Source organism: Kryptolebias marmoratus, linkage group LG22 (assembly GCF_001649575.2).
Source record: "Kryptolebias marmoratus isolate JLee-2015 linkage group LG22, ASM164957v2, whole genome shotgun sequence".
Classification (NCBI taxonomy): Eukaryota; Metazoa; Chordata; class Actinopteri; order Cyprinodontiformes; family Rivulidae; genus Kryptolebias; species Kryptolebias marmoratus.
In genome coordinates, this window is record NC_051451.1 from 17,525,635 (window position 1) to 17,551,696 (window position 26,062).

Below are 26,062 nucleotides of genomic sequence, written 5' to 3' on the forward strand. Positions count from 1 at the left end.
CTCGCATGCTTTTTTCATTAAAGCAAGGAAAAGGAAGCGTCACTGAGTTTATCATTGAGTTCCACACGTTAGCCGCTGATAGTCACTGGAATGAATCAGCGTTAACGGACACTTTCTTTCAGGGCTTAAAGGAGGAGATCAAGGACGAGCTGGCTACTCGGGATCGCCCTGCCAGTCTAAGGGAGTTAGAGGAGCTGGCAACCTGTATTGACCTCCGGTTAACTGAACGAAAACAGGAGAAACAGTGTAACTTGTCTTTTAGGAGCCATGCAAGGGATTTCAGGCCTTCCACTCCCCAGGAAGTCAGTAATCCAACAGGAATCGTCGCTGCTGAGGAACCTATGCAGATCGGACGAACCAAGCTATCTTTGGAGGAGCGTTCACAACGAAGAGCAGGAAATCTCTGTTTTTACTGTGGTGGCAAGGGTCATGCCGTGAGAAATTGTCCAGTAAAAGACCAGGCTCAGTAGGATCCAGGAGAGTCCTGCTGAGCTCGGTAAGTAGATTTAATTTCTCCTCAATGCTAATTCTTCCTGCTGAACTGTCTGTCCTGGGTAGCAAGACCACTACCAAGGCTTTCATAGATTCCGGAGCAGATTCTGAATTTATTGACTTGACTTTTGCCAAAAGTCTTGGTATAGAAATAATTCCGTCCCCAAGTGATCACAGGATTGCGGCTCTTGACGGTCATGTATTGGCTCAGGACAATTGCGAGACCAGGCCTGTTCAGTTGTCAATTTGTGGGAATCATCATGAGTCGATTAAGTTTTTTGTGATTCATTCCCCTGACCTTCCTATCATTTTAGGAGCAACCTGGCTTAAGAAGCACAACCCCCAGATTGACTGGATACGACGGGAGATCACAGGATGGGCAGAATCATGTTCGGCGTCATGTCTTTTGGACGCCATCGTGGACTCAGAGCCTGCCGACAGCAAACCTGAGAGTTTTCCCGACATCACCAAGGTACCCCCGGAATATCTAGATCTTAAGGAGGTATTCAGTAAAACCAAGGCCACCTCATTACCTCCTCACCGGCCCTACGACTGTTCCATTGACCTCCTCCCTGGAGCTACTCCACCTCGTGGTCGCCTTTTCTCATTGTCTCGCCCTGAACACGAGGCCATGTCCAGAGAGCCTTCAGGTAGGTATAATTAGACCGTCTGTTTCACCAGCTGGAGCAGGGTTCTTTTTCGTAGGCAAGAAGGATGGGTCCCTAAGGCCCTGTATAGATTACAGAGGGTTAAATAACATCACAATAAAGAATAAGTACCCATTGCCACTCATGTCATCCGCCTTTGACCTCATTCAAGGGGCTAAGGTATTTACTAAGCTAGACCTACGAAACGCTTATCACTTGGTTCGCATTAGAGAAGGCGACGAGTGGAAGACAGCCTTTAACACACCTTCTGGACATTATGAATACCTAAATGGAATTACTGAAATCAATCTACTTTTTCATGATATTCTAATTTTATGACCAGGACCTGTACATTAAGTGTGGCTAGTCTTCGTTGGAGCAATACTTACAATAATAGATCTAAACTTTGACTTTGCAGTGTGCGAGAAACATTTTTCACACGTGCAGGTCAAAACTAGATGCCTGATGCATTTAAATAATTTAACTGTACCTGAGTTGGGGTTCAAAGAGCTCATAAACTCAGCACTGAAGCCTCGGCCGACCACGGAACCATCCGTACGGAAGACCACGGTCATGTAGTTGGAAGAGGAGTAAAAAGTGCTCAGACTGTTGTTGCACACTTTCCCCAAAAATTGTGAATTAACAGACGGGCCGTCATAGACTGAAATGTAGTCACAGGAGCAGCAGTTCTCCAGTCTGTTTGGTAAATGGACAGAACAAGCCATAAAGTGTTATGAACATTAAATAATAAATTGGGAAAAAATAAATAAATATATATATATATATTCTACAGTCAGGACTTCTGCTTGTAATTTTCCTTTATTTTTCTCTTTTGCAGTTCTTGTTGTTTCACTAATTTTTTACTTTTTTTTTTTTTTTAACTTACTGTAAGTATGTGAAGGCCAGGAAGATTCTTTGGTCGTACGAAGCTCTGAGCTGCCAAAGACAGTAGGCGTTGTCGTGGTAGTAACCGGGGTGGTTAGGGCTCGAAAATGTGCCAGAATTCCACAGAGCGCCTCCACATGAGCTCACTGAAAGAGTATAAGATGTCATTGCTACCAGCCACAAATGTGTCATACTAATTTGGCGCAGTAACAGTCCTACCTGGGGGTGTTGTGGCTGCGCAGTAATCTGTTTAAAACATAAAAAAAAAGTTTTCAGAGTTGTTTAAAAACTGATCCTATTCTGTTGAACGCGTGGCATGATGCTTACAGTGGTAGTCATGGCAGCAGTTCCCATTGTATTAAATAGTTTTAAATGCTTCAACGAAAAATACATGAATATTTGTATATGATGCTATAATTAAAGGGTATAGGTACTTTCTGGAAATGTGAAAATTTAGTGTTTTTAGTTCTGAAGAGCTGGAGAAAAGAGTTTAGCGACATCTCATTGTAGTTTCAGATAAAGATAATTGGACTGGTTTACATTGTGTTTAATGGTTAGACCACATTGGAGCCACTCCTTTATTTCAATTACATCAGAGAAAAAAAACAGCTGCCAAAATGTCACTGAAACTCCTGAGTTCAACATGGCTTCTAGTAGTTTTCATAGAAAATATGTACAACTCTTAGAATGTCTTTCAATCAAAGTGTGTGAAAATCTAAGCTCTCTTTTTCCAATGTAAAGAAAAGTTTTCCTCAAACTATTGTTTTATGCCTTTTTATTCTGACTACAAGTTCATATCATGGGTTTGTCTTATTTAAATGTAACGGTATTAAAATTTCCTTTGTCAAAATTTGTCGTCAAATTTATTTAAAGCTGTGAATCTTTTAAAAGTTTTTTTCGATCTCTACCTAAGTAAGTAGTTTTGCAGCATGACGTGATCATAATTTGACAAATGTTCACTTGAGAGGCGACTTGAGATTTTTTAGGATCAGTTCTCTGGCATTACAAACAGCACTGTAGTCTGATGATATTGCATTTAGTCTTTTGTCTCAGGGAACATTCCCCAGTTTCCTGTTTGAAGGCCATCCTTTAAAAAAGCAATCTAACATCTGTGATCAAACTGTGCACTGGCTACTCCGTTGTGCTTTCAGGGATACTTACAGGAGTAGTCATGACAACAGTTGCCGTAGTATTGACAAGAACTTGAACAGGAGCAGCTTCCCATGTGAGAACCACAGTTGTATCTGCATGATGGTCGAGCTGTGACATAAATAAGCGTTCAAATGTTTGAGTATTTAATTATATGTTTCTTTTGTTTGTTTGTTTTTTTAAATGTGCTGAGCAGTTTTCGTACCTGTGACAGGACTGTTAGTGGATGAACTACAGTACGCTGCACGACAGAGGAAAGACAATAAAGGTGTTTTGTTTCACAATTCTACTTAGTGACACGAGATAATGAGCTGTTTGTTCTGATAAATTAATGTTACCATTGTATGTCAGTGTGAGTGTTATTCATGCAGCCTGTCGGTTTCGAACTTACAGTAGTAGTCATGACAACAGTTGCCGTAGTATCGACAAGAACTCGAACAGGAGCAGCTTCCCAGGTGAGAACCACAATTGTAGCGGCATGATGGTCGAGCTGCAACATAAAGGAGTGTTCAATTGTTTGAATATTTAATTATTTGTTGTTGTTGTTGTTGTTGTTTTACCATGCTGAGCAGTTTTCATACCTGTGACAGGACGGTTAGTGGATGAACTACAGTACGCTGCACAACAGAGGAAAGACAATAAAGGTGTTTTGTTTTACAATTCTGCCTACTGACACAAAATAACAAGCTGTTTGTTCTGACAAACTAGTATTACTATTATTGGTCAGTGTGAGTATTATTGATGCTACTGAATTAGCACTTACAGTAGTAGTCATGACAACAGCTGCCGTAGTATCGACAAGAACTTGCACAGGAGCAGTTTCCCAGGTAATAACCACAATTGTAGCGACATGATGGTTGAGCTGTGACACACAGGAGTGATCAATGTTTGAGTATTTAAGGTTTTTTGTTTGCTTGTTTGTTTTTACGTATGTCCAGTTTTCATACCTGCGGTGGGACTGTTAGTGGTTGAACTACAGTAGGCTGTGAGACAGAGATAGTAAAGTGTTTTTTAGTGGTGTTTCTGTATATACATAGTGTTATTTTACAACAACAGTTGTAAACCCTAACATTTGTAATATATATATATATATATAAAACCACATGCTTCTGAGTGCTGTTCATTCAGAACCTGCTGATGTCATTGATTTATCTCTTACAGTAGTAGTCAGGACAACAGTTTCCACGGTATTCACAGGAACTGGAGCAGGAGCAGCTTCCCATGTAAGAACCACAGTTGTATCTGCATGATGGTCGAGCTGCGACAAAGACGTGTTCAAATGTTTAAGTATTTAATTGTAGGTTTATTATTTTTACATGCTGAGTGGTTTTCATACCAGAGGAGGGACTGTTAGTGGTTGATTCACAGTATGCTGGGAGACAAAAAGAATAAAAATATCCATATTTTACACCTTGACTTACTGGTATGACACATATACAAGATGGTTGTTGTGCAAGTGTGAGAAAATAATGTTTCCATCACGTGTCAGTGAGAACACTATTGATGCTGTTGATTTAGTACTTACAGTAGTAGTCATGACAACAGTTGCCGTAGTATCGACAGGAACTTGAGCAGGAGCAGCTTCCCAGGTGAGAACCACAGTTGTACCGACATGAGATGTGACCTGAAAACAAAAAAACAGAATAAAGTCTTTCAAAAGTGTTTCAAATAGTTTATACTAATGTGGGCATAAAAATCATGTTAGAGCTGTACCTGTGGAGCTTGTGGGAGCTGTTGGAACAGTTGTGGCTAGACAAACCTCTGAAAGGAAAAATAGGGATGAAAAAATGAAATTAGTCCATTTTCAGTCCAATTTTCCCATGAACAGTCCATGAATGTGTAATGATGGTAAAATGGTGAGACTGCTGGACATATACTGCAGTCATAGCAATTGTTTGTAAAGTAGGCTTGTCCAAATATTGATGAAATAAGCATTTTATTTTATATACACATACTGCTATAGTTGGTCAACATGACTGTAAGTTTTAAATTTCTTTCTTTGTTATGCACATTTGTTTATTGTACAAAAAGATATGTGATACAGTCGTGGGATGGAGGAAGTCTAAGTCTACAATGTCATTATTTAGTAAGCAAAAAAAGAAAGGGGAGTGTGAAAGATTATGTCCATCCTTGCTGCTTTTATAGGATTTATGAAGGAAAATAGCAGCCAGGTGCTGCTGATCAAATACTACTGATTAACTGATCATCATCTGTGTGACCACCTCTGTAATATCAGAAGTTCTGTCAGGAAGAAAGACATCATCGTAAATCGGAGAGGAATTATAAGGCCATTGCCGAATGACTTAGAGCTCATTATTCTACAGCAAGAAAGAATTTTCACAACTGGTTAAGTTATTTGTCAGTCTTCCCAGTAGTGGACATCCCAGCAAAATTATCCCGATGTCAGAAATTGATACAAATTGCTTACATCTTACAGTCTACAGGCCTCACATATCATGTTAAAGTTAAAGTTCATGACAGTAGAAAAGGTTGATTACATATGGGTTATTTGAACGGGTTGGGATGAAAAACCCTCTTTAAACTTCTGAAACAATGCCCTTTTGGCAGATGAAACCAAAGTAGAGATGTTTGGCCATATTGCACAGAGCTACGTGTAGCAAAAAACAAACACAGCAAATCTGCACAATTACTTGATACCAACTCTCAAGCACGGTGGTGGAGTGGTGATGATTTGGGCCTGTTTTGCAGCTACAGTACATGAGCACCTTGCAGTCACCGAGTCGACTACAAACTCTTCTGCTTATCAAAGTATTCTAGAGTCAAATATGAGGCCATCTGTCCAATAGATAATGCTTGGCCCAAACTGGGTCATGATGCAACAGGGCAAGGAGTCCACCCACAGCAGCCGATCTACAACAGAATGGCTGAAAAACAAAAGAGAATTGTGGTGTTGCAATGATCCAGTTGAAAGTCCAGACGTGAACCTGCTTGTAGAGTGTGGTGGGACCCTAACAAAGCTGTGCAGAAACCAATGCCATCAAAAACCTAAATGAACTGAAGCAATGTTGTAAAGAAAAGTGGGCCAAAATTCCTCCACAACAATGTCAGACAAATAAAGACATACAGAATACAACTACTTCAAGTTACTGTTGCTACAGGTGGTTCTGCTAGGTACTGAATTATGGGATATAGGTTTTCCACACACACCTTTTCCATTTTTTCTTTTATTCCTTTAAAAATAATAATAATAACATGCAGAAATTTGTTGTGTGTTTTATACGGTTGAGGTTAGAATTGAAGTTTAGAAATTGGTAAAAAAAAAAAAAACATTTTTTTAATGTTCTGATATATAAGACCCTAAAATTGAAAGAAGACTGGCTTATTTTTTTACTATGACTGTATATATATTTGTCTATTTTGGATATAACTCTTATATATATATATATATATATATATATATATATATAGAGAGAGAGAGAGAGAGAGAGAGAGAGAGAGAGAGAGAGAGAGAAAGATAATCTTCCTTTACATACTGTATTTTAACAAATATTCTGTAGAAATGAGTGAATTTGTTAGTTAGTAAAATAGTTACCCTGTAAACTAAAGTGAATGCATTTGTTTTATGTCACTGCTTACCTCTGTAGTCTGCACAACACTTCCCCCAGTATTCACAACTTGCAGAGCAGGAGCAGTTTCCAACCTGGTAGCCACAGTTGTTCTCACACAAACCTTCAGCTTCAGAGACAGTAGACAATAATTCCTGTTAAAATAGGCACACCTGACACTTTGGAAAATGCTTATAACCACAATAACCTACCCACAACACTGTAGGTGGCATAGAATCCTGGGTAATTGACAGAAGAATCACTTCTGAAGCGCACAGTTAAATATTGTTGAGTAGAGTAGAAGGTGGTTCTGTTTGAGTAACAAAACTTTCCCAGTAACCTGCTTCCAGTGTAGGAGCCATCATAGACGTAGATGTCATCATAGCTACACTCAGTGCTGGGGGAAGAAAGCAGATTAGCTTAAAAAACACAACAAAAGTAACCGCATTCTGCATATAAAGAGTATTTTACTTACTTTACATTAAAGAACTTCAACTCAACAATTTGACGGTTTGGTCTAATGTACCATATACAGTCTGCATTGTTTGGGTAGTGGTTTGGATAGTTGGGGCTGGAAAATGTGCCACTGCTACCATAGAAGTATCCACCACAGCTTACAACTGGAGAAAAAGAAGAAAAATACGAGCAGCAATATGTCAAACCATTCAAATAAAGAATAAGGTAAGAAGCATAGACAAAAATTCCCCCCTATGGGATATTTCAGATGCTTTAGTGGTTCAAATTTGTACCTCCACTGGATGTTTCAGTTTCCATTTCTGAAGTTGTTTGACCTGGTTGAATTTAGAAAAACATCTAAAGTTAGTGCATGAGTTACAGTGAGCTTAACAATCCCAGAATTACATAGAAAATCTTTGAAACTTTTTAATAGTTCATTGCTCAAGCAAATTTTGCAGAACTGCTGCTAAAACACCGAAGAAAGAAAATGGCTTAAAAAAAAAACAGGAAACCAAGGGTAAGAAAAGAAACAACAAAAACACAGTGAGCAATACCTCGTACTCCATGTGTGATGAACACGCTGCAAAGAAACAAGAATGCCAACATGGTGAGTCCGTTCAGGTTGCTTCTAGTCCTGAACGTTGCAGCTTATATAGTCAACAGTCGACTTCTTATAACACCCATAAACATCCTGATGTCACCAGTTGTTAGGGTGAAATATTATTTTATAATTTATGTGCATGAGAAGCACACAGATGGTTAAATATAATAAACTGTGATTATTCACCTCAAGCTTCAGGGTGTGTTTTAAGGTATTTACCTAAGTTGAAGTTCATGAGGGTTTTTTGGAACTTACAAAAGAGCGGATAAAAATTAGTTGTAAAAAGAATTATGTAGTGCATCACTGACGTCTTGTAAAAGTAAAAAAAGAGTAAAAGTGAAGATTTGGTTTTTGCCATATGACACACTCCCTACTTCTCCTGAAAAAGGCTTAAATGAGAAACCACAACAAGAAAAAACGTCACATAGAATTTAAATTTCTTTTCAAAAGCAAATCTTGGCCAAAAATGCTGTGGCATTCAGCTAGAGAAATAGTCACAAAAAGATTATCTTAACATACACAAATTGTAACCTCTCAACAGATTCTTTACAAAAAGCAACAAAATACATATTTTTTATTTGAATGCTTTTGCATATTATTCTGTCTACGGGGCTCAAGTGAAATTTATTTAAATCATTTTTATTTTTGAGTCTTAAAAGCATTCACTTGTCAGAGTACAACTGATCATTTGTTCAGCTGAGATAATATATATATATATATATATATATATATATATATATATATATATATATATATATATATTTACCATGGTAATGGCGAACCAACCGGACATTGTGGTGGTGGATAAACAACAGAGGAAAGCAGTTGTGGTGGATGTAGCAATACCGAGTGATTGCAACATCAGGAAAAAGGAGCACGAGAAACTGGAGAAATACCAGGGCCTCAGAGAGGAACTGGAAAAGGCCTGGAAGGTAAAGACCACAGTGGTGCCTGTGGTCATCGGGGCCCTNGGGGCAGTCACCCCCAAACTGGAGCAGTGGCTACAACAGATCCCAGGAACAACATCAGACATCTCAGTCCAGAAATGTGCAGTTCTAGGCACAGCCAAGATACTGCGCAGAACCCTCAAGCTCCCAGGCCTCTGGTAGAGGACCCGAGCTCAGAGCATGAAACAAAGACCACCCGCGGAGGGTGAGAAGGGAATTTTTTTTTTTATATATATATAATTTATATTTCATTAAAAAATTTTCCCCCTTTTATATGGTATTTTTTGCCTTTCTTTATTTAATCAAACGAAAAGTTTTTTTCCAATAAAAAAAATCACATTTGAGAGCAAAAACTTTTACAAACTGCAATTATGTTATTTAAATGTATCTAAAAGAGTTAGGTTTTCAAATTTCAGTCCAAAAATTTGCTTTTAAAATTGAATTGAATTTCAATGTAAAAAGTTTCCTTATTGACTCTTCTTTTACCAGACATCCTTACTGTAATATAAACTGCTGGTATACCAGCAGTTTATATTACAGTAAGGATGTCTGTAAAATAATCAACCAGAACTGTAAAACACCAGACCTGATGACGTTTATCTTGCTTGTGAGAAAATCTCCTGTTCCCTCCTTTGTTGAAACAGATGGGCTGTTTCCACAATAAAATCACAAATGTTGTATTAAATATAATATTACCTTTCAAAACTGCTGGATGAAGAAGGCAAACATACGATAGGGGTTAGTTTTCTTTACAAAACATTTTTGTGCAGCTGATACAATAAGAGGACCAATCAGAACAAAACTTACTGTAAGAGAAAACATCAGTTATCATCAGTGCGGGGATTAAAAACTGTGATTAAAAACTGTTAGTTCTTAATTTATTTTATTTGCTAAAACAAAGTGACTCTGATACCTGAAAGTCCTCTTATCGACTGCTTCTTTCATGGAAAAAAGAACAACAAAATAAAACAAATGGACGGTTCTACATGAATACAGACTGTCATTTAAATCAGTTTACACATGTCACACCTGAAACAATATTATCTTTTTCTAGACTGCTCTCTGGTGCGTTTGCAAGGTTGTGTGACTTTAGCAGAAGCATGGCACGAACAGATCTTCTCTACAGGCACAACTCGGTGGAAACACCTGTCACCTCATGCAGCCTTGTATCTGAGGGGCATCACTTCATAACAATCAGAGCACGCTGTCACTCTTGATAAAGTTTTTTAGATTAATAGTGTTGTCCGAGAAATCCTAAACGTGTGTTTCTTAACTAATAAGTTATGGTATTTCAAGAAAATGTAAATTTACAGTCTTGAGTCCTCCCTCTTTTTGTCAGCAGTTTTATTATCATGTTGAAATGTTCTAGCCAAGTCATCTGTGTGTTTCCATATGACCTCCAATTTTAAGGTCCATTAACATGTGATAAAATACTGCCATGAACATTTTTGCACCATTGGAAACTACCTAATGCAGCACTAATTTCTTATTTGATTTAGAGTGTCTAAGTGTTTTATATTCTCAGCTCTCCATTTGTTCTTTTTTTTATTTACATTGGATTGCAGAGACCTTGTTGACTGAACAAGAAGTATCCAAATAAAGTGGAAAAAAACTTGTCTCTTGTTCTATAATTAGTGTTTGTATTTTGCAAAATGCATTTTAGGAAACTTTGTGTTCCCCGGTCCAGTCAAGTCACCCCCCACCCCCTTGCTTGGGTTGCAGCCGATGATGTTTCACAAGTTCCATAGAATAAGTATGAGTAACACAGAAAGGAGCACAAAGACATGTTTATTTCAGAAACAATTAGTTTAAGAGGACTTAAAACAGCAGAAACAGGAAATGACATCAACTCATTGTATCATGTTGTGCAGTCACAACAAATATCCTACTTTTTAAGAAAAAAAAAACTTATAAATGGTCATTTTTTTGTGAAATATGTTTTGTTTGCTCTGGTCATGGTTTTAGGAAACGTCAATGAGTTTGCACTTCAAAGTCACTATAGTTTGACGTAGGCTTGTTTGTATTTGCTTGATGCCCACGTTGAGGAAAATTACAAAGTACGTGCAAAACTCACCCGGAACACCACATCACCCCTTTCTTTAGGAATAAACATCCCTACGTTTCAGTGAGACAAAATTAAAAGTTGGAAAACACACACAAGCCTCTGCTTCCCACTTTACTTTTTGCTCAATTTCACCCAATATTTAAGCCCCTCTTCTTCCTGTCTTTCATTATCTGATGATCTAAAGCAGAAGTTCATCAGTACAAGGCAGACTGTGAGTCATGACAGCAGAGCCCCTGACTCAATAATCCTTTGGTTAATCTGTAACGAGAGTACAAACTGCTGCTGGATTTAAATAGGAGGACAGAGAAGTCAAAACCTCACTCTGAAAACTTGCTCAGCAGCTACAGACATACAAGGTAAGAGCAAATTTGACTCTGTCTCACATGTAGATTATTATTTTGAGTCCTTTCATGAGCAGGATAAATGTAGCAGGGCTCTTAAAAACAAAAATAAGTTTTACCATCTAAAATGTTATTTACAGTATTTAAGTTTATATTGTAGGTTATGTCGATCATAAAATGCTCAGGTTTTTGCCTAAATATTTTTGGTTATTTTCATGTAAAAATGTTAAAAGAAACTTTTATTTACTTAAATCTTCGCTGTTACAAGTCAGCCTTTTTTTAAATTTACCTCCCAGTATCCTCACACATGTGATTATATGAACATTCATTGATCAGGGACTGAGAACATGTCCTGTGGTACGTGTCTAAACAGAAACATGGTGTTTGTTCACCTCCTGCAGCAGTCCATCGGTCCATGTTCAAGTCAAAGGATAAAGTCCTATTTTTGCCTGAGAGCTCAATAGATATCAGTCGTTCAAAATTATAGAGACAAATGGTCAACTGAAGGAAAACTACATCTCAGATCCCAATAAACCTGTCAGTAATTGCTCATTTGAACATTTACGACTCTAAATAGAAATTTATATGCAAGTAAATTTTCTGATTCGGCTCATATTTCTTTATTGATCTAATACACGTGGTCATTAGTAGATTTGATTATGGAAATGTGTTCTGTCTCCAGTCTTGAAGGCAGCTTTAAATAAAATATTGATGAAACAGCCTTCTGATTTTAGTACACAATCTCAGAGACACAGAGATGTATGTCTGTTATATATATTGCAAAGGGTAGGATGTGTTGTCATTCAGTGGGAGAAAACACACAAAAAGCAATCAATCAGTCACTGACATCCAGCTCTGCGGTCAGAGTTCCTGTCAGAGACACAAAACCAGATTCAGCCAGATTTGGGATGAAAGCTTCTCTTCTGTTTCTCCACCATTCAGAGATCACTAGATAACGTGCAGAGGTTAACAGGCGATTACACTCAAAGTAATTTGTCTAAAAATTAAATTACATGTGTTTTACCCACAGAGACGAAATCATCTTGACTACAAATCAAAGGCAAAATGCAGAAGCTACAGTTTCCTCTTCTAATGGTCCTGCTCTGCTGGTGCTTCTCTGGAAGCCAAGCCAACCGTGTCTACGTTCACCCCTTCAATCTTTTTGCTGCCGAGAATGTCAGCTGTGAGCCTCTGCAGAACCCATCTATCAAGCCTCTGGAGACCGTCCCTGTGGCCCTCCTGGATGTTGAGGTCTTGACACCAGACAACAGGGATCCGGCGGAACTCGACCCACAGAGGCAGAACATCTCAGAGAGGACAAACGTCCTGTCTAAGCTGTCGAACACTTTGGGCGAGAGGATGTATCAGGCTCTCGGCAGAAAACACAACAGCACCAACACCCTACTCTCTCCTGTCAGCACTTTTGGGTCACTTGTCAACTTCTACTTGGGAGCCTCTAAGAAAACAGCCAAGTCTTTCCAGGTGCTTAATTTGTTCGTTGTGAAACATAACATGTTGACCCTTAAATATTATTTTTATTTTAATGTTCATCTGATTATAAATTCTCTTCTTTTCTCCCAGGATCTTCTTGGCCTGAGCAGGGGCACTGATGGAGAAGACTGTGTATATTTAGTGGACGGACACAAGGTTCTCAGTACCCTACAGGCCATTAACTCTATAGTGGACGATGGACCTAAAGACACAATCACCACCCAGGTGTGGGCCTTCACTCATAAGGATGCTCAGCTCTCTGGAGACTTCATCCAAGGCACACAGGACTTCTCAGACATGTCGTTCATCCGAGGCGTGGACTTTTCAAAGCCCCAGGAGGCAGAAGAGCTGGTGAACAGCTTTGTGGAGAAGACCTCAGATGGGACGATGAAGAACGTCTTTAAAGATCTCAGCCCAAACAGCAACTTCCTGTTCATTTCATCCTTCAGCTTCAAAGGTCTGTACCTGTTGGATTTACTTTACAACATAATCTGTTCCTAAAATAACCAAATGTACCTGACTTTGTTCTTTTGTTGTTTAGGCAATTGGACAAAGGCTTTCCAACCGGAGAAGACCTCCCTGGAGGAGTTTCACGTGAATGAAACAGCAACAGTGATGACTTCAATGATGACCCGCACAGGCCACTACCACTACATGAATGATAAGGTAAACCATACCCAACTATTCTGCAGATTGATGCTGACTGCCTTAATGACGCAATAAAACAAAGATGAGCAGAAGAATTTGATTCATCGGTCATATGTTTTTTTTGTTTTGAAGATGAACAAGTGCACAGTTGTGAAGCTCTCACTGAATAAACAGTCCTACATATTGCTGGTTCTGCCTCATGAAGGGGTCAGGCTCAGTGACATAGAGTCAAAGAGGTTCACAAACCTCATGGAAAGATGGCACCCGAACCTCCAGGAAGGGTAAATATTTTTTTTTTTTACTTTCCTTACATTTTGACAAACCAGAGGTCTAAGAAATCTTGTCAACCTAAACCCAGAATCGTTGCCTTCTTATAACATTTTCTTGGTTTAGGTTTACTAAATGATAGTCAGTCATAAAATAATTGTACACAAGTTTGTGCACTTCTGGAGGAAAAACAGAAGTACAACCCAGTTTTGGTTTTAAAAGTTTCTGTTTCCTGTCCCAGTCTGTTGGAGCTGTCCCTTCCTAAGTTCTCTGTGTCTTCTGTGAACAACCTGGATGACCTGCTGACCAACGTGAACCCGCTGCTCGAGACCACCCTGCTGGGAGCTGAGGCTGAGTTTAGCCAGCTCGGCGACATCAAACCCTTCACCATAGATAAGGTTAGCCAGCTGAGTAGTCCACTCGTCATTATAAAACAGCCCCCATGATGTATAGGAGTTGTTAACACTTCACTCTGCCTCCATTCAGGCCATCAACACCGTGCAGTTTGAGATGTCAGAAGGGGAAGCAGAAGCTCAGGTCAAGGAACAGAAAGCAGGCATCCCTCTGAAAACATCCTTCAACAAGCCGTTCTTCTTCTCTGTCATAGAAGAACATTATGATTCCGTCCTCCTGATGGGAAAGGTCACCGACCCCACAGTCTAATGGCTTATTCTTCAAATAAACAAAAACCATGGACACAAAAGATGACCAACATACCAGGTCATACATTTGACTGTTTTTTTATTTTTTATCATAAATAATGAATTGATGACATAACTGAAAGATGAAGCACGAGGTAATAAAAGAAGGATCTCACAATGTTTAACAGTATTAATTTTTTTTCTAGCCTTGTTCATCTTACAGCAAAGTCATGAGTCAGTGGGAGTCTTGTTGCAGTATTTATAAAAAAGATTTTACTACATGCTGACTGTTTTCCAGGCATTTAGTTAAAATACTTATTAGCTTATTTACTGTGTTTTCAGCAGAGTAGGTACAATAACCACAGTTGTTTTATTTTAAATGACTGACTTCTTTTGTATCTTGTCATTAAGAGTCTATTTTTGTTTTTTGTAATTTGTGACAGCAACAAATAAAACATTTCTTAAATTAGTCCACATGTAGCAGTGTTTCATTACCATTTAAATGTTTCAAATCAATCATCTAAATAGATCAATGGAAAAAAATAGATGAAAGAAAAATGCTGCCTTTTTGACTAATTTTAAATATTTCTAAAAGTGATAAGATTCTAAGTGGGAATTTCATTTAATGAAATAAAATTTAAAAAAAAACCTCTAAGGATACTTCATGCGTTTTTGGTTCTAACATCTTACCTCACACATTGTATATTTTGTCAAACATTTTCTTCAAAATATCCATGTCCTATCCTCACCTTCATTGTTAGTCATTTTAATCTCTCCTGAATGTATTTATTCCTGCTTTCATCTAAATTGTGAAAATTTGTAAACATATGGTTATGGTATGATCAAAATATGCTTAAAAATATAAATGAAAATTAAAGTTAAACAACAAAATAATGTGGTAATAAAAACTTCCACATCACTGAATGGGAGCAGGTGAAACCTAAAACCTGAAACCCCTTCAAACCTAAAGTATGAACGTTAAAATGTGTCTTTAGATAACTGTTTTTTTTGTTAGAATAAATTTGTTTAAACTCATCTTTTAGACTGAGCTTTCTCGTTAAATGCTGCGCAAACAACAAATAAATAACTACTACGTGTTGACCTTTGAACAAACACACTCATTCCTATGTACCGTATCTAAAGCCAGTGTTTTCCCCAAGTACATTGTGTTTAATTTTTTTCCCACAACTTTGATTTGAACATTTTACATATCATCATTTTTCTGAGATTAAACAAAAATTAGACAAATGGCAGATTTTTCCTCTTTTACAGATAAAATCTGAGCCTCTTGTTACAGAACATTCTGACTCGATCAGTACAATATTATGCACAGAATAGTTCATATAACTACACAGTAGTATATGATGCCACAGTAAGATACAACTCATTGCATTCATAACGCCCAATTAAAAATATGTGCACCGTGGCCTCTGAGGTTTGCGAGATGAATCCAGGTCTCGGATCGTTTCCTTCTTCAGTCTCATCGCTCCCACGCACCACAACCTCTGCCCCCGGTTAGTGTCCTTTACAAGTCTCCAGAAAATGTAGAGGCATACATCACATTTAGGAGTTACAGTCACTTTAGAGTCAGTCTGCTATTGGTTTTGTTCTGCAAGTTCTCGAGCCTCTTTCACAAGATCCATCAGAGAGGAGAACATGGAGATGTCATTCGGCTGAAGGCCCATTTTCTGAATCTGAGACACAAAACAACACAGTTATGACGGCAGTTTGTATTTGAACTCATCACAATGTGTTTCTAGAAGTTCTGTTTGTGTAACGAGACATACCTGTTCCCCCAAATATTCCACATCCAGTGCCAGCTGAAGCCGAATCTTGCTGTCGTCTGACAGTCCACCGTTCGCTCCTGTTGTGGTCGTCGCAGCTGCACCCTTTCTGGCCTGCTTTAAACGCTTCAGACTCTCCTCCATCTTTTTCACTGAGCTCAGAACCTCTGAGATGGTCTCATAGTACCTGAACATAAGATGGAAAAACAGAAGTGGAAGCACATTTCTCACAGAGATGGTCAATGGAAATACCATTAGAATAAACAGTTCACTCTGGGCACAGGGCATCCAGTTAAGCACACTCACTATGTTTTGATCTATTTATTTGTGATGGATTTGTATTTTAAGCTTACTTCTGTGTGCAGTCAGACAGTGTAACTCGCAGCCATTCTTGTGCTGTTTGGGGAGTAACCAGCACTGTGGAGTCAGTCAACAACTGATGTAACGGCTGTAAGGCATTGTCCATGTAAGCTGAGGCACGCACCGGAACATCCTGCACAGGAGGGAAGTCCAGTGTTAAAGACATAAATTAATTCTGGGTTTTGTACTTAAAATGAGTACTTTTACATTTGCCTATGTTACAGATTTCCTCTCAGAAAACTTGTCGACTTACTTTATTTGTCCTGCGGTAGAGTCTCGGAACCTCAGAGGCACTTTTCAGGAAGCGGCAGCAGCGTTCAGTCAGATGCTGCGTCATCCTGGTGTTCAGCGAAGGAGCGCTGGTTGACAGGCAGGCCTTAGACTCTGCCAGAGCGTCTGAGTTGAAAAACAAGCACTTGTAAATATGCAAGAGCATGCAGTCTGAGTCTTCTTCTTTTAAAGTCATAAAGGAAAAGCCAACGAGCAAATGAATGAGAATATTTCACAACTACATATTATAAATGTTAGAAGGATATTTACATGCTATTGAAAACTAGCATTTCTGATTGCCTCGCATTCAAAAACAAAATCCCAGAACAAACAATGCTGACTGAAGATCACCAAACAGAAAAATCTTTGAAGTACAGTAGTTCACCAAAAAATATGCCAAGAAGAGCAAGAAAATGCAGCAAAACAAAAGGAAAGTCAGTCTTTTATTTGTATAAACAACTTACTTTCAACAGCAGCAAGGTTTTTGAATCCAATGGCTTCTAACCGCTGCCTGACCATCTCTGACAACTTGGGGATCTAAGAGAAAGATGACTGTCAGTGTAGAAATGCTGAGGAGAAAAGGAAAACACTAAAAAAGAATAAAGACAGCAAGTATATTATAAGATTAGAGGAACTTGAATGTTTACATGTGTAAAGATGTTTGTTGTTTTTTTTCATTACATGGTAAAATACAACATGGTTCAACTTAATACAGAGCTTCCCAACTTCATTTTCCCTTGACAGTGTAGTCTTTACATGAGCAAGAGTGGATCTTTATCAACTCAGAACTTCCCTGTGCATTTAGAATATCACACTGACATAGCAGAGGCAACTGCAATCACTGGAGAAAAAAAACAGGACATCCATTCATAAATCTATGTAATCGTTTATCATGAATACAGTATACGACCCATGTGCACAAATGATTTGTGTTAGAAATTGTGTCCTGGACTTTGAAGCAACATTAAAGAACAAGTCTGTGGGAGGAAACCGGAGCGCCTCTGTAAAATATCATCTTTAATTAGCATAAAACCATAAAAAATGCCTGTTAGCATCATTTACAGGGTTCTACCTACAATGCAAAACCAAAGATAAAATAAGTTTGATTATGTAAAGAGAAAACGTATAAATAAGCTGGAGCTTCCATTTGTAAAAACATGTATTCAGAATACAGATGTGTGTGTGTGTACCTGCTCCTGCAGCTTCTGGATGTCAGCGGCGATATAAACCAGCTGTTTGGTGGACAAAGAGGCCGGACTGCCGCTCTCGCTGCCTCCCTCATCCAGTGATGTTCGGCTGGATGTGGAGGAAGCCGAGCTGGGCAGAGGCCTGACTGGCTCCTTCAGCACCTCAGGGGGCGGAGTCTTTGTCAACACCTGCGCAGGCACAGATCAGCGTGAGACTTAAGAAGAAGTAACCCCAGCTTGCAGTTAACTGCTCTATGCCAGACTGGCTCGTCCCATGAGAACGTTACAGTGTATTTAATTTTAATTGATTAGCATAAAACCTGCAAATATTGAATCGAGCTTTCCTTGCTTAGCTGAGTTTACCTCGTCAAGAAACTTGGCATATCGCGAGTACAGCTGCAGCGTCAGCTTCCAGAAGCGATGGGCCAGAGGTGAGAGGTACACCTTGTCAGACCAGCACCTCACTAAACAGGTCCATAAAACCTCGGAAACCTGCAAGTGGTACGCACTACCAGCTGGAAACAAACAGTTATTATAAGTAATCTAATTGGTAAATGAATAAATGTATAATAAAGCTTAAATTCCTACCTGATGCTGCCTCTAATCCATCACTTATGGTGTTTTCCAGGCGCCCAGCAATTTCCTTGTACCTATAAAACAAAGTGAATCACACAAGAAAGGATAGAAAACAATATGTTATCAGCTTGCTACACATAGATACAAACATGCTTACGAACATGGAAATTTTTGACTTTCCGGTAAAGCTGATCTGTGGAGGTTTTTGTGTTGTGAAATGGGGACACAAGACGTAATCTTTGCTTTGACGTGCAGTGATGAACCTGCACGCTGTGTATTTTACAGTGAGTGGATCTGCGGGGGCAGGAGGGGGTTGAGATCAATGGCTACCCTGCCAAGGTCTAGTGTCATGTTTACGTTTAGCAATGCGCTGACACACAATTTACATTTTGCCTGGAGTCATCAGCCTTCATAAAACTCACAGCCATAAGCAATTTCCCAGATTCCTGTAAAAAAAATGGGTATTGGTTGAACTGTGAGCTCCTGCCAAGTAAGTCTTTATCTACAGAAAATGCTGACAGGCTGCTTTTTTAATCTGAGCTTGTCTCTTGAACCCTGAAAACAAGACGCATTGATTCTACAAAAAACCCTACTGTGCAGGAATTCTACTAATATAGTCAGCGACATTTGACTATATTTATTAGACACGGCTACAACTTTTGTTTATTACCTTAAGCAAAGTATGTCTTTATTTTTCATACAAATATACCTATTAATGTAAGACACAATTAACATCAAGAAATTTTCTGAAAAAATATGTGATTTTGCAGTAATCTGAGGAACTGATAAACGTTTAGCACAACTGCATTATTAAACAGAGAAGCTGGTTTGTGTGTATTGGTCTAGCTGTGAAGATGACACGAAAAATAATCTGTTTATGGCTGTAATGACACAACAGATTTGTAAGCCTTTTTTGTCTTACCCAAATATTGTAACTACAATCCTACAAGTAGTTTCCAAAAAGTAAGAACTGCCAGACAAGGATGTTCATTCTTGCTTACTGTTTGTGTCGTAAAAACTGAACAAAAATCTATTTTAACTCCTACTAGAAAACTAAATTTCTAGTAATGATTGTGATATGATCTTGTTGAAAGAAGCAACCTCATAACTCTGAAACCTGTAACTTTAGGTGGACCATACCTGTCTGAGCTTTCTTTTTCCCTTCGGCCTGAGGGAATAATGTGTAAAATGAACCCCAAATTAAATAAATATTTACCGCAGCTGAAAGTAGACAGGCAGGTTCCACTTGTTGTTGAAGCTGGTATACGAGGGGTGAACTCTTAGTCTCTTCACACTGGCCTGTGAGCTGCACTGTCGCTCAAACCGCCAAACAAACTCCATACTGACGCTGTAACGCTAAAAAGAGACAGAAAACACACACGCCTTGAAGAAACTACACAATAGAATTCTGTAAGTATTTATGTACAACACGCTGAATGTTTGCAGGCGAATGCTTGCACACACACAAACACTGTGAGTGTACCTCATAGAATACATCAGGGTTTCCAGGGTTGAAGATGTAGGCCAACTTTTCCTCTATTCCTTTGATCATTTCAGGCCACACCGAGTTAACCAGAAAGTCATAACCTGGAACTGTGTCAGCTTTGTCACTACGGAAAAGGCAGCATTAAAACAAACGTTATCAAACTTTTGTCAACTGGTTTATTTAATGGGGAGTATGAGTTATTGTTGCTTTTGAAAAGCAACTGTTTAGGGTACAATAAATGTGTCGTTATATTCATTTTTTTCTAACAAAACAAATACTAAATAGACTTTATGCAAAATAACACTAGCTGGTTTCTTTCCTGACACACTTAGAAAACCAAATAAATAGTACAAAAAAAAAAAACGGAAGATAATTTAAGTCTCTCCAAATGGACAACATACTGTTTCAAATAACTGAATTAACCTGTTTCTATGGGAACAATACCTGGATATAGCTCCTCCAGTCACCTCTTTTAGCAGTCTACAATGGTGAGGAATAAACTCCAACAGTCTGGAGTACATCATCTGGAGACCACTTGGATTGGACTTCACCACTTCTTCAACTATCACCTGAAAAGACAAAACACCAGGAGGTATAAATTTAAAGTAAGAAAATAAATATTCAATCATTAATCTGCTGAAATTCTGTTCAGGAACTTTAATTACATAAGTGTAATTACTCGCCATATCGATGCTGTCAACATATTGTTAAAAAAAATTATATATATATACTTTTTTAAGTAATCTGAAATGTATTTTTGTTTGCTGGTTAAAATGATTTCATGACTGCTATGAACACACAAATATGTTTAGTATGTTTACCTGGTCCATGTATGGTTTGACCAGCACCTGCCCCACCAGAGCTTCAGCATCTCGCGTTTTGTCGATGGTGGCGTACGTCCTCAGGCAGTGACGCACCATGTCCACGTTGGTCGTCTGCAGGCCCTCAATCAACAGGCCCTCCAGGGACTGCTGCAACATGGAGGTGATCCCTGCTATACGCTGTCAGAGCACAACAAATGTGGTCAAGCATTTCAGAGTTGGGTTAATTTACAGTCAGTCATGATGCTTTATCTTTATTTAACTCTAACACTCAACAAAAGGACTACACAGAAGCTGATTGTCTTTGACTGATAATTATGATGGGCAGAGGAAAGATTAGGAAGTCATTTGATTGATTAACTCAGTGCCTCCAGCTGTCTGTCTGGCTGACTCTTTTACACTTACAGGTCTGACTTTGTCCAGCAGGGGCATGCCTTTGCTTTGGACTGCATGGAACTGCAGCTGATTGAATTCTGTAGCAATTCTCTCCAGGATCTGACCTGCCAACAACGGACTGTACAAAGACACAGATAATGACATATTTATTCACGTATTTGCCTAAATGGAATATTTATTATTGGTGCTTTACCAGTTTTTTTAATGGAAATAAACTGCTTATGCATAACAAAATTATTCAAACTAATTACCTTTTTTTCAGCCGATGGCCACAGTTTACAACATTTTATTCAAATAAATTATTAAAATTAAGGATTTGCTCACAATAACTGCAACCTCCATGCCTAATACAAGTGGTTTTATTGTCTCGTCAGTTTCCCCACCTGCTGATTTCCAAAGAATTGGATTCCTTGGAGTTCTGTGAATGAAGGATCTTCTCAATCTTCTCCACTGAACGCACCACCTGAATTAACCTCAATACGCACACCTGATGAACAGTTACAGTGAAAAGAGAGTTATATATTAAAATCAGTCCCCACAGAAGAGCTGTTACATTTTGTTCTCTAAATTAGAAGATAGAGAGATTGCTATATAATTTAAAAAAAATTAAAAGATCATAATATTACTGTCGTGAGATTATGCAATTTGGCACTGACATGTCATGCTAGACTATAACAACAGTGAATTGTATGGATGATAATAAAACACACTTAATGATTAACTCAAAATACAGTATGATAAAAATCAAACAGGATGAAGATGGTTTGCACCTTTTTTTTCTGCAGGTCTTCTTGTTTGGACAGCTGGTTATCAATAGCTTGTATCACTTCGCTTACACAGGACCGCAGACTCTGCAACAAACAGAACCGTGCATGAACATGCAGAGGCAGAAACAGATGGTAGTTTTGTTACAGTGCAATTAATTACGAACACATACCATAACTTCCTCTCGCAACTGTCCCAACGGCACTGAAAGTTGATTGAGGGCTTTGTCCATCCCCACCTGGGACAAAGGAGCAAAAATCAGGTTAGAAGCAGTTACCTTGATGCAAACAGAAATAAAAAGTTTGAGAGAACATATTCAATCTGCAACTTGTATAAATAGCATTTAACATTAATGTTGATAATAATGTAATTTTGTCATTTACCGTTGAACAAGAAATCTTGATAATGATATTAAACATGAGATCAATTCAAAAAGAATGAACTTCAATTTCAACAAGCAACAGATAAAAACACAATACATGTTAAAGCTGTGCCCTGGTTTCTAACTTTTTGCTGCTAGTGTTTTTTTTTTAATTTTCTGACTGTACAAAGAGTCCCTCTTCTCTCTGCATCTGTCAGCTGAAAAGTTGGATAACTAGTAGTAACCACTAACCAGGTTGGTGGACAGATTCACAAAGTCTGCATAGTCCTTGTTGATGAGCTCCACCATGGCTGTCTTCAGCAGCTTGTAGTACAGCTCCAGGTCCTCTCTCATCTCCTCCAGCTGCACCTGCTTTCGGCACTCAGCCACAAACTGGTCGACATCGAAGTCATCCTGCAGACAGAGAGATAATGATTGTTTTGACACATCATCGTAGAGAAACACAATTCAAGAAACATTTCCTCTTTTCTCAAGACGAACTCTGATAAAAACTACACGTTGGACTTTAAAACAATACCTGTGCGGACTCATTATACATATTCACTAACCAATAAGAATATGCTTAAGAGTAAGCGTTGCAATAATGCTAAGTAATTTGACAAGAGCTAACGTTAGCTTGTTAGGATAACGCAGTGTTGACACGGTCTCACCTTCATAAAGACATCCTTGTCGAAGCACAGAGAATCTGGTCCCTTTGGAAGATTCATTTTGGATGATAAAATAAACTAGTTACAAAAATTCACGAAATAAAGTGGCCAACTTGGGTTAGCTACTGTAGCCACGCTTCCGCAAACATGGCATTAGGCACCAGAGAAGGAGGAAGTAGGAATCACTCGACTGCGCCCTCTAGCGGCTGGAGTCTTTTTTTCTTTATTATTTACGTGCCGCGAATAGCACTAAGACCGTGGGGAGTGGCGTGGCGTGGCTATTTTGGAGAGTTGACCTAAAATATTTTGACTCTGGGTATTTTGTTCACTTTTGAGACAACATTAAGAAAACTGTGGTTGCGATGGTGGTACGGTAGCGCTTCGATACGCACCAGAACGTAAGTCGAGCACAGATGCCGCCTTTGCTACTGAGGCGTACGTCCTCGAGTCCGCCATGTTGGATAGGTCAACGTTAAAGCACGAGCTCAGATCAGCTTTTTTGTTGTTGTTGTTGTTGTTGTTGTTTATATGATCGCAGTGAAAAAAATGCCGGTGTCTTGTGCAGCTTTCGGCTGTAAAAACAGACGAACCAGTCTAAGCAAGCATCGAGGGATAACTTTTCACCAGTAAGTTGCTGTTTGTTGCATTTTAATGTTGTTTTAGTTTGTAAATGGGCTTCAGACTGCAATAATAAATGTCCTGTGCACCCTGTGTTTGTAGGTACTAAACCAAAAACCACAGTTTTGTTGTTATTTTTATGCACTGGATCCTCTATGTGGCTGTGTATAAGTAACTGACATACTTATTTTTGTTAAAGGTTTCCTAAAGATCCTGGACTCAGGAAAGCTTGGATCTTAGCTGTCAGACGGAGGGACTTTAAGCCCTCTAATAAGACAGTTCTCTGTAGCAGTCATTTCCACGACAAGGATTTTGACAGAACTGGACAAACTGTTCGCTTGAGGGAACGTGTGATTCCTTCAATATTTGAATCATTTCCAGACCATCTGAAGAAGGTTAGCAAGCCAAAGATATCTTGCAGAATATAAGTGGAATTAACACTGCATTGGATATTTAAAGTAAACGCTTTTTTTCCACGTTTCTGAATTTGAAGTTTCCTGTGAAAACCAGATCAACTAGGACATCAAGACGTGCTGGTGAGCCAAGTACTGATTCTGTACTTGTACCTGTTCCTAAACCTCCTGACCCTCCGAAGCCTTCAGTGTCAGTAAGTATATCAAAGCTGTTTTTATCCACAGCCTTTTTGCATCACATGTAGCGTTACTGTAAAGCTCTCACTCACGCCATTTCATTTCCCAGGATCATCATTATGCTCTTGATCCGAATCAAATCAAGATTAAACTATCAGAGGCTCAAGCCAGAGTGGAGCACCTGGAGCGGCAACTGAGAAATGCCAAGGATCGTGAACGAAGACAGAAACAAGCTGTGAAGTCACTTCTGGATGAATTAAGAAACACTGGAGTGATTCCAGATGAATTTCAACTCAGGCTGAGCCAGGATTCTGGTAGGTTGTCTTCATTTATGAGCTCTTCATTTAAAAGGCCTGTCCACACTGAGAATGATAACCGTCAGTCACAATAAAAAGATGGTTGAGAATATTGTTCCAACTTAAGTGGAGGACTGAGTCCACTCCAGAACTAGAAAAATATTTGAGGCAAAAAAAGAAATATCGCTGGAATCTCCTTTTCAGAGCAGTTTGTAAAATGATGCAAACGAGTCAAAACACAGGAGGGCTCCTCACCTCTGAGTTGTTAAAAATTAAAAATTCAAAGGCTGCTTTGCATTGCCCATTGTATTTATGTTGGATTCGCTTTTAACTCCGTTTATTTATTTTTAAATCAACAAGACTTGAATGGCTTCTACTTTTTAAATGTTCAGTAAACACAGGCAGAAAAAATACAAAAAGTGTGAAATTACCTGTGGCACAGTGTCAGACACTTCTGTGCTGCTGGTGTGTCTTTGCCAAGTTTTCTTTTCTTAGATAACTATATAAAAAAGTTTTAGAGCTAATAAACTTCACTGTAGAGATTTCTGAATCCATATCTTTTCGTTTCCCTGTGCAACCTCTGCTTTGGAGGTACTTATTGTTTTTGGTGTGGACAAGCCTCAAGCATAAAAAGTTGTGTTTATTTCAAGCTGACATACAATTTTTTAAGTACTAGATAGCTACCAGTCAAAGATTCAGCTGCTAAAGTAGCAAGGTAATCTCGCTAATTCAAGTTTTTCTATAAAAAAAAAGGGCTGTCAGTTATGTGTGATTATACAACCCCAATTCTAAAAATGTTGGGATGTTGTGTAAAATGTCAATCAAAACAGAATGCAACGACTTGCATATCTCATAAAACACATTTTATCATCTCAAAACGACGGAACAGGCAACAAAAGGCTGTAAAAGTAAGTGGTACAAAAAAGAAACAGTTGGAGGAGCGTTTTGCAACAAATCAGATTAAATGACAACAGGTTAGTAAAAGGGCTCGGTATAAAAAGAGGTTTCGGAGAGGCTTTTAGATGTAAATGTGGAAAAATGTTGATCAGTTTTCACAAAGCTGCATCTAGAAATAATGGAACAGTTTCAGAATACTGTTCCACCGTGGGAAAACTGTGAAGACTTTGAAAATTCCATCAACTACAATTTAATAATAACATCAACATATTTCAACCTGGAGAGACTCACACGGAGAGATAAAGACAATTGGAGTGTTTTATTGTCCAGAGGTCTTTGGCGCTCGGGCCCCGGCAGAAGACGAGTTTGCAGAGAACCGCTGTGAGCTTGAATGATCGAAGTAGGGTGAGAGATTAGGGTAGTCTTCCCCCGGGACCCGGACCTGGTGGTGGCGTGGAGGACAAGGAAGGGGAGTCCAGAGGAGCATAAGAAAGCGAGGGTGGAGATCGGGGAGGCGGTGGGACAAGACTTGGCTGGCGAGCAGGAGGAGCCGTGGACGGGGAGCCTTATATCCTGCACCTGGATGCGATTTGGCAGCTGGAAGCGAGGATCCGCGATGAGTGATGCTGGACAGCTGGGTGAGTCTGCTAGGTTGAAATTGCGGCGAGCCTTTACTTCAAGAATCTGGAAAAATCTCTAAACTTAAAGGACAAGGCTAAGTCAATACTGGATGCCCTTGATCTTCAGGCCCTCAGCCGTCACTGAATTAAGGGGTTAGGGCCTTTTGACCC

General features: G+C 38.9%; 4 protein-coding genes across 7 annotated transcripts in view; 2 read left to right on the forward strand and 2 right to left on the reverse strand.

Moving 5' to 3' along the window:
• cuzd1.2 (CUB and zona pellucida-like domains 1, tandem duplicate 2) overlaps nt 1–7,845 on the reverse strand; it is a 10,018-nt gene extending 2,173 nt beyond the window's left edge. The window contains exons 1-18 of one of the 3 annotated variants that reach the window (XM_017427608.3): nt 7,750–7,845; nt 7,489–7,530; nt 7,215–7,359; nt 6,952–7,136; nt 6,771–6,869; nt 4,887–4,934; nt 4,699–4,797; nt 4,510–4,545; nt 4,333–4,431; nt 4,121–4,156; nt 3,937–4,035; nt 3,755–3,790; nt 3,565–3,663; nt 3,379–3,414; nt 3,186–3,284; nt 2,244–2,270; nt 2,026–2,170; nt 1,630–1,835 (exon numbers count right to left, since the gene is read on the reverse strand). In XM_017427608.3, the coding sequence (XP_017283097.1) occupies nt 1,630–1,835; nt 2,026–2,170; nt 2,244–2,270; nt 3,186–3,284; nt 3,379–3,414; nt 3,565–3,663; nt 3,755–3,790; nt 3,937–4,035; nt 4,121–4,156; nt 4,333–4,431; nt 4,510–4,545; nt 4,699–4,797; nt 4,887–4,934; nt 6,771–6,869; nt 6,952–7,136; nt 7,215–7,359; nt 7,489–7,530; nt 7,750–7,801 (1,588 nt within the window). In that variant the 5' untranslated portion in view covers nt 7,802–7,845. The remainder of the gene's footprint in view (nt 1–1,629; nt 1,836–2,025; nt 2,171–2,243; nt 2,271–3,185; nt 3,285–3,378; nt 3,415–3,564; nt 3,664–3,754; nt 3,791–3,936; nt 4,036–4,120; nt 4,157–4,332; nt 4,432–4,509; nt 4,546–4,698; nt 4,798–4,886; nt 4,935–6,770; nt 6,870–6,951; nt 7,137–7,214; nt 7,360–7,488; nt 7,531–7,749) is intronic. The other 2 variants (XM_017427614.3, XM_017427622.3) reach the window with 2 other exon arrangements.
• Nucleotides 7,846–11,063: 3,218 nt separating this feature from the next.
• Nucleotides 11,064–14,666, forward strand: agt (angiotensinogen). The gene is made up of 7 exons (XM_017432009.3): nt 11,064–11,164; nt 12,180–12,631; nt 12,731–13,097; nt 13,182–13,306; nt 13,421–13,569; nt 13,797–13,953; nt 14,042–14,666. The coding sequence occupies exons 2-7, from the start codon at nt 12,215–12,217 to the stop codon at nt 14,216–14,218; spliced, it is 1,392 nt and encodes a 463-aa protein (XP_017287498.1). The 5' UTR covers nt 11,064–11,164; nt 12,180–12,214; the 3' UTR covers nt 14,219–14,666.
• On the reverse strand, nt 14,280–23,042 carry cog2 (component of oligomeric golgi complex 2). Its single transcript, XM_017431996.3, has 18 exons — nt 22,874–23,042; nt 22,455–22,616; nt 22,014–22,079; nt 21,847–21,927; nt 21,460–21,563; nt 21,086–21,194; nt 20,681–20,860; nt 20,304–20,428; nt 19,857–19,983; nt 19,590–19,729; nt 18,386–18,447; nt 18,161–18,312; nt 17,801–17,986; nt 17,075–17,147; nt 16,594–16,736; nt 16,334–16,473; nt 15,984–16,167; nt 14,280–15,890 (listed from the first exon to the last, which is right to left on the reverse strand). Exons 1-18 carry the CDS (start codon nt 22,928–22,930, stop codon nt 15,792–15,794), a joined length of 2,190 nt encoding a protein of 729 aa, XP_017287485.1. The 5' UTR covers nt 22,931–23,042; the 3' UTR covers nt 14,280–15,791.
• A 75-nt stretch (nt 23,043–23,117) lies between these two features.
• The window catches only part of LOC108243295 (THAP domain-containing protein 2-like), an 18,641-nt gene continuing 15,696 nt past the window's right edge, over nt 23,118–26,062 (forward strand). Inside the window, exons 1-5 of one of the 2 annotated variants that reach the window (XM_025008877.2) lie at nt 23,122–23,268; nt 23,409–23,496; nt 23,688–23,883; nt 23,982–24,095; nt 24,188–24,392. In XM_025008877.2, coding sequence (XP_024864645.1) covers nt 23,417–23,496; nt 23,688–23,883; nt 23,982–24,095; nt 24,188–24,392 — 595 coding nt within the window. In that variant the 5' untranslated portion in view covers nt 23,122–23,268; nt 23,409–23,416. Of the gene's footprint in view, nt 23,497–23,687; nt 23,884–23,981; nt 24,096–24,187; nt 24,393–26,062 lie in introns of both variants that reach the window. The other variant, XM_017428638.3, reaches the window with a different exon arrangement.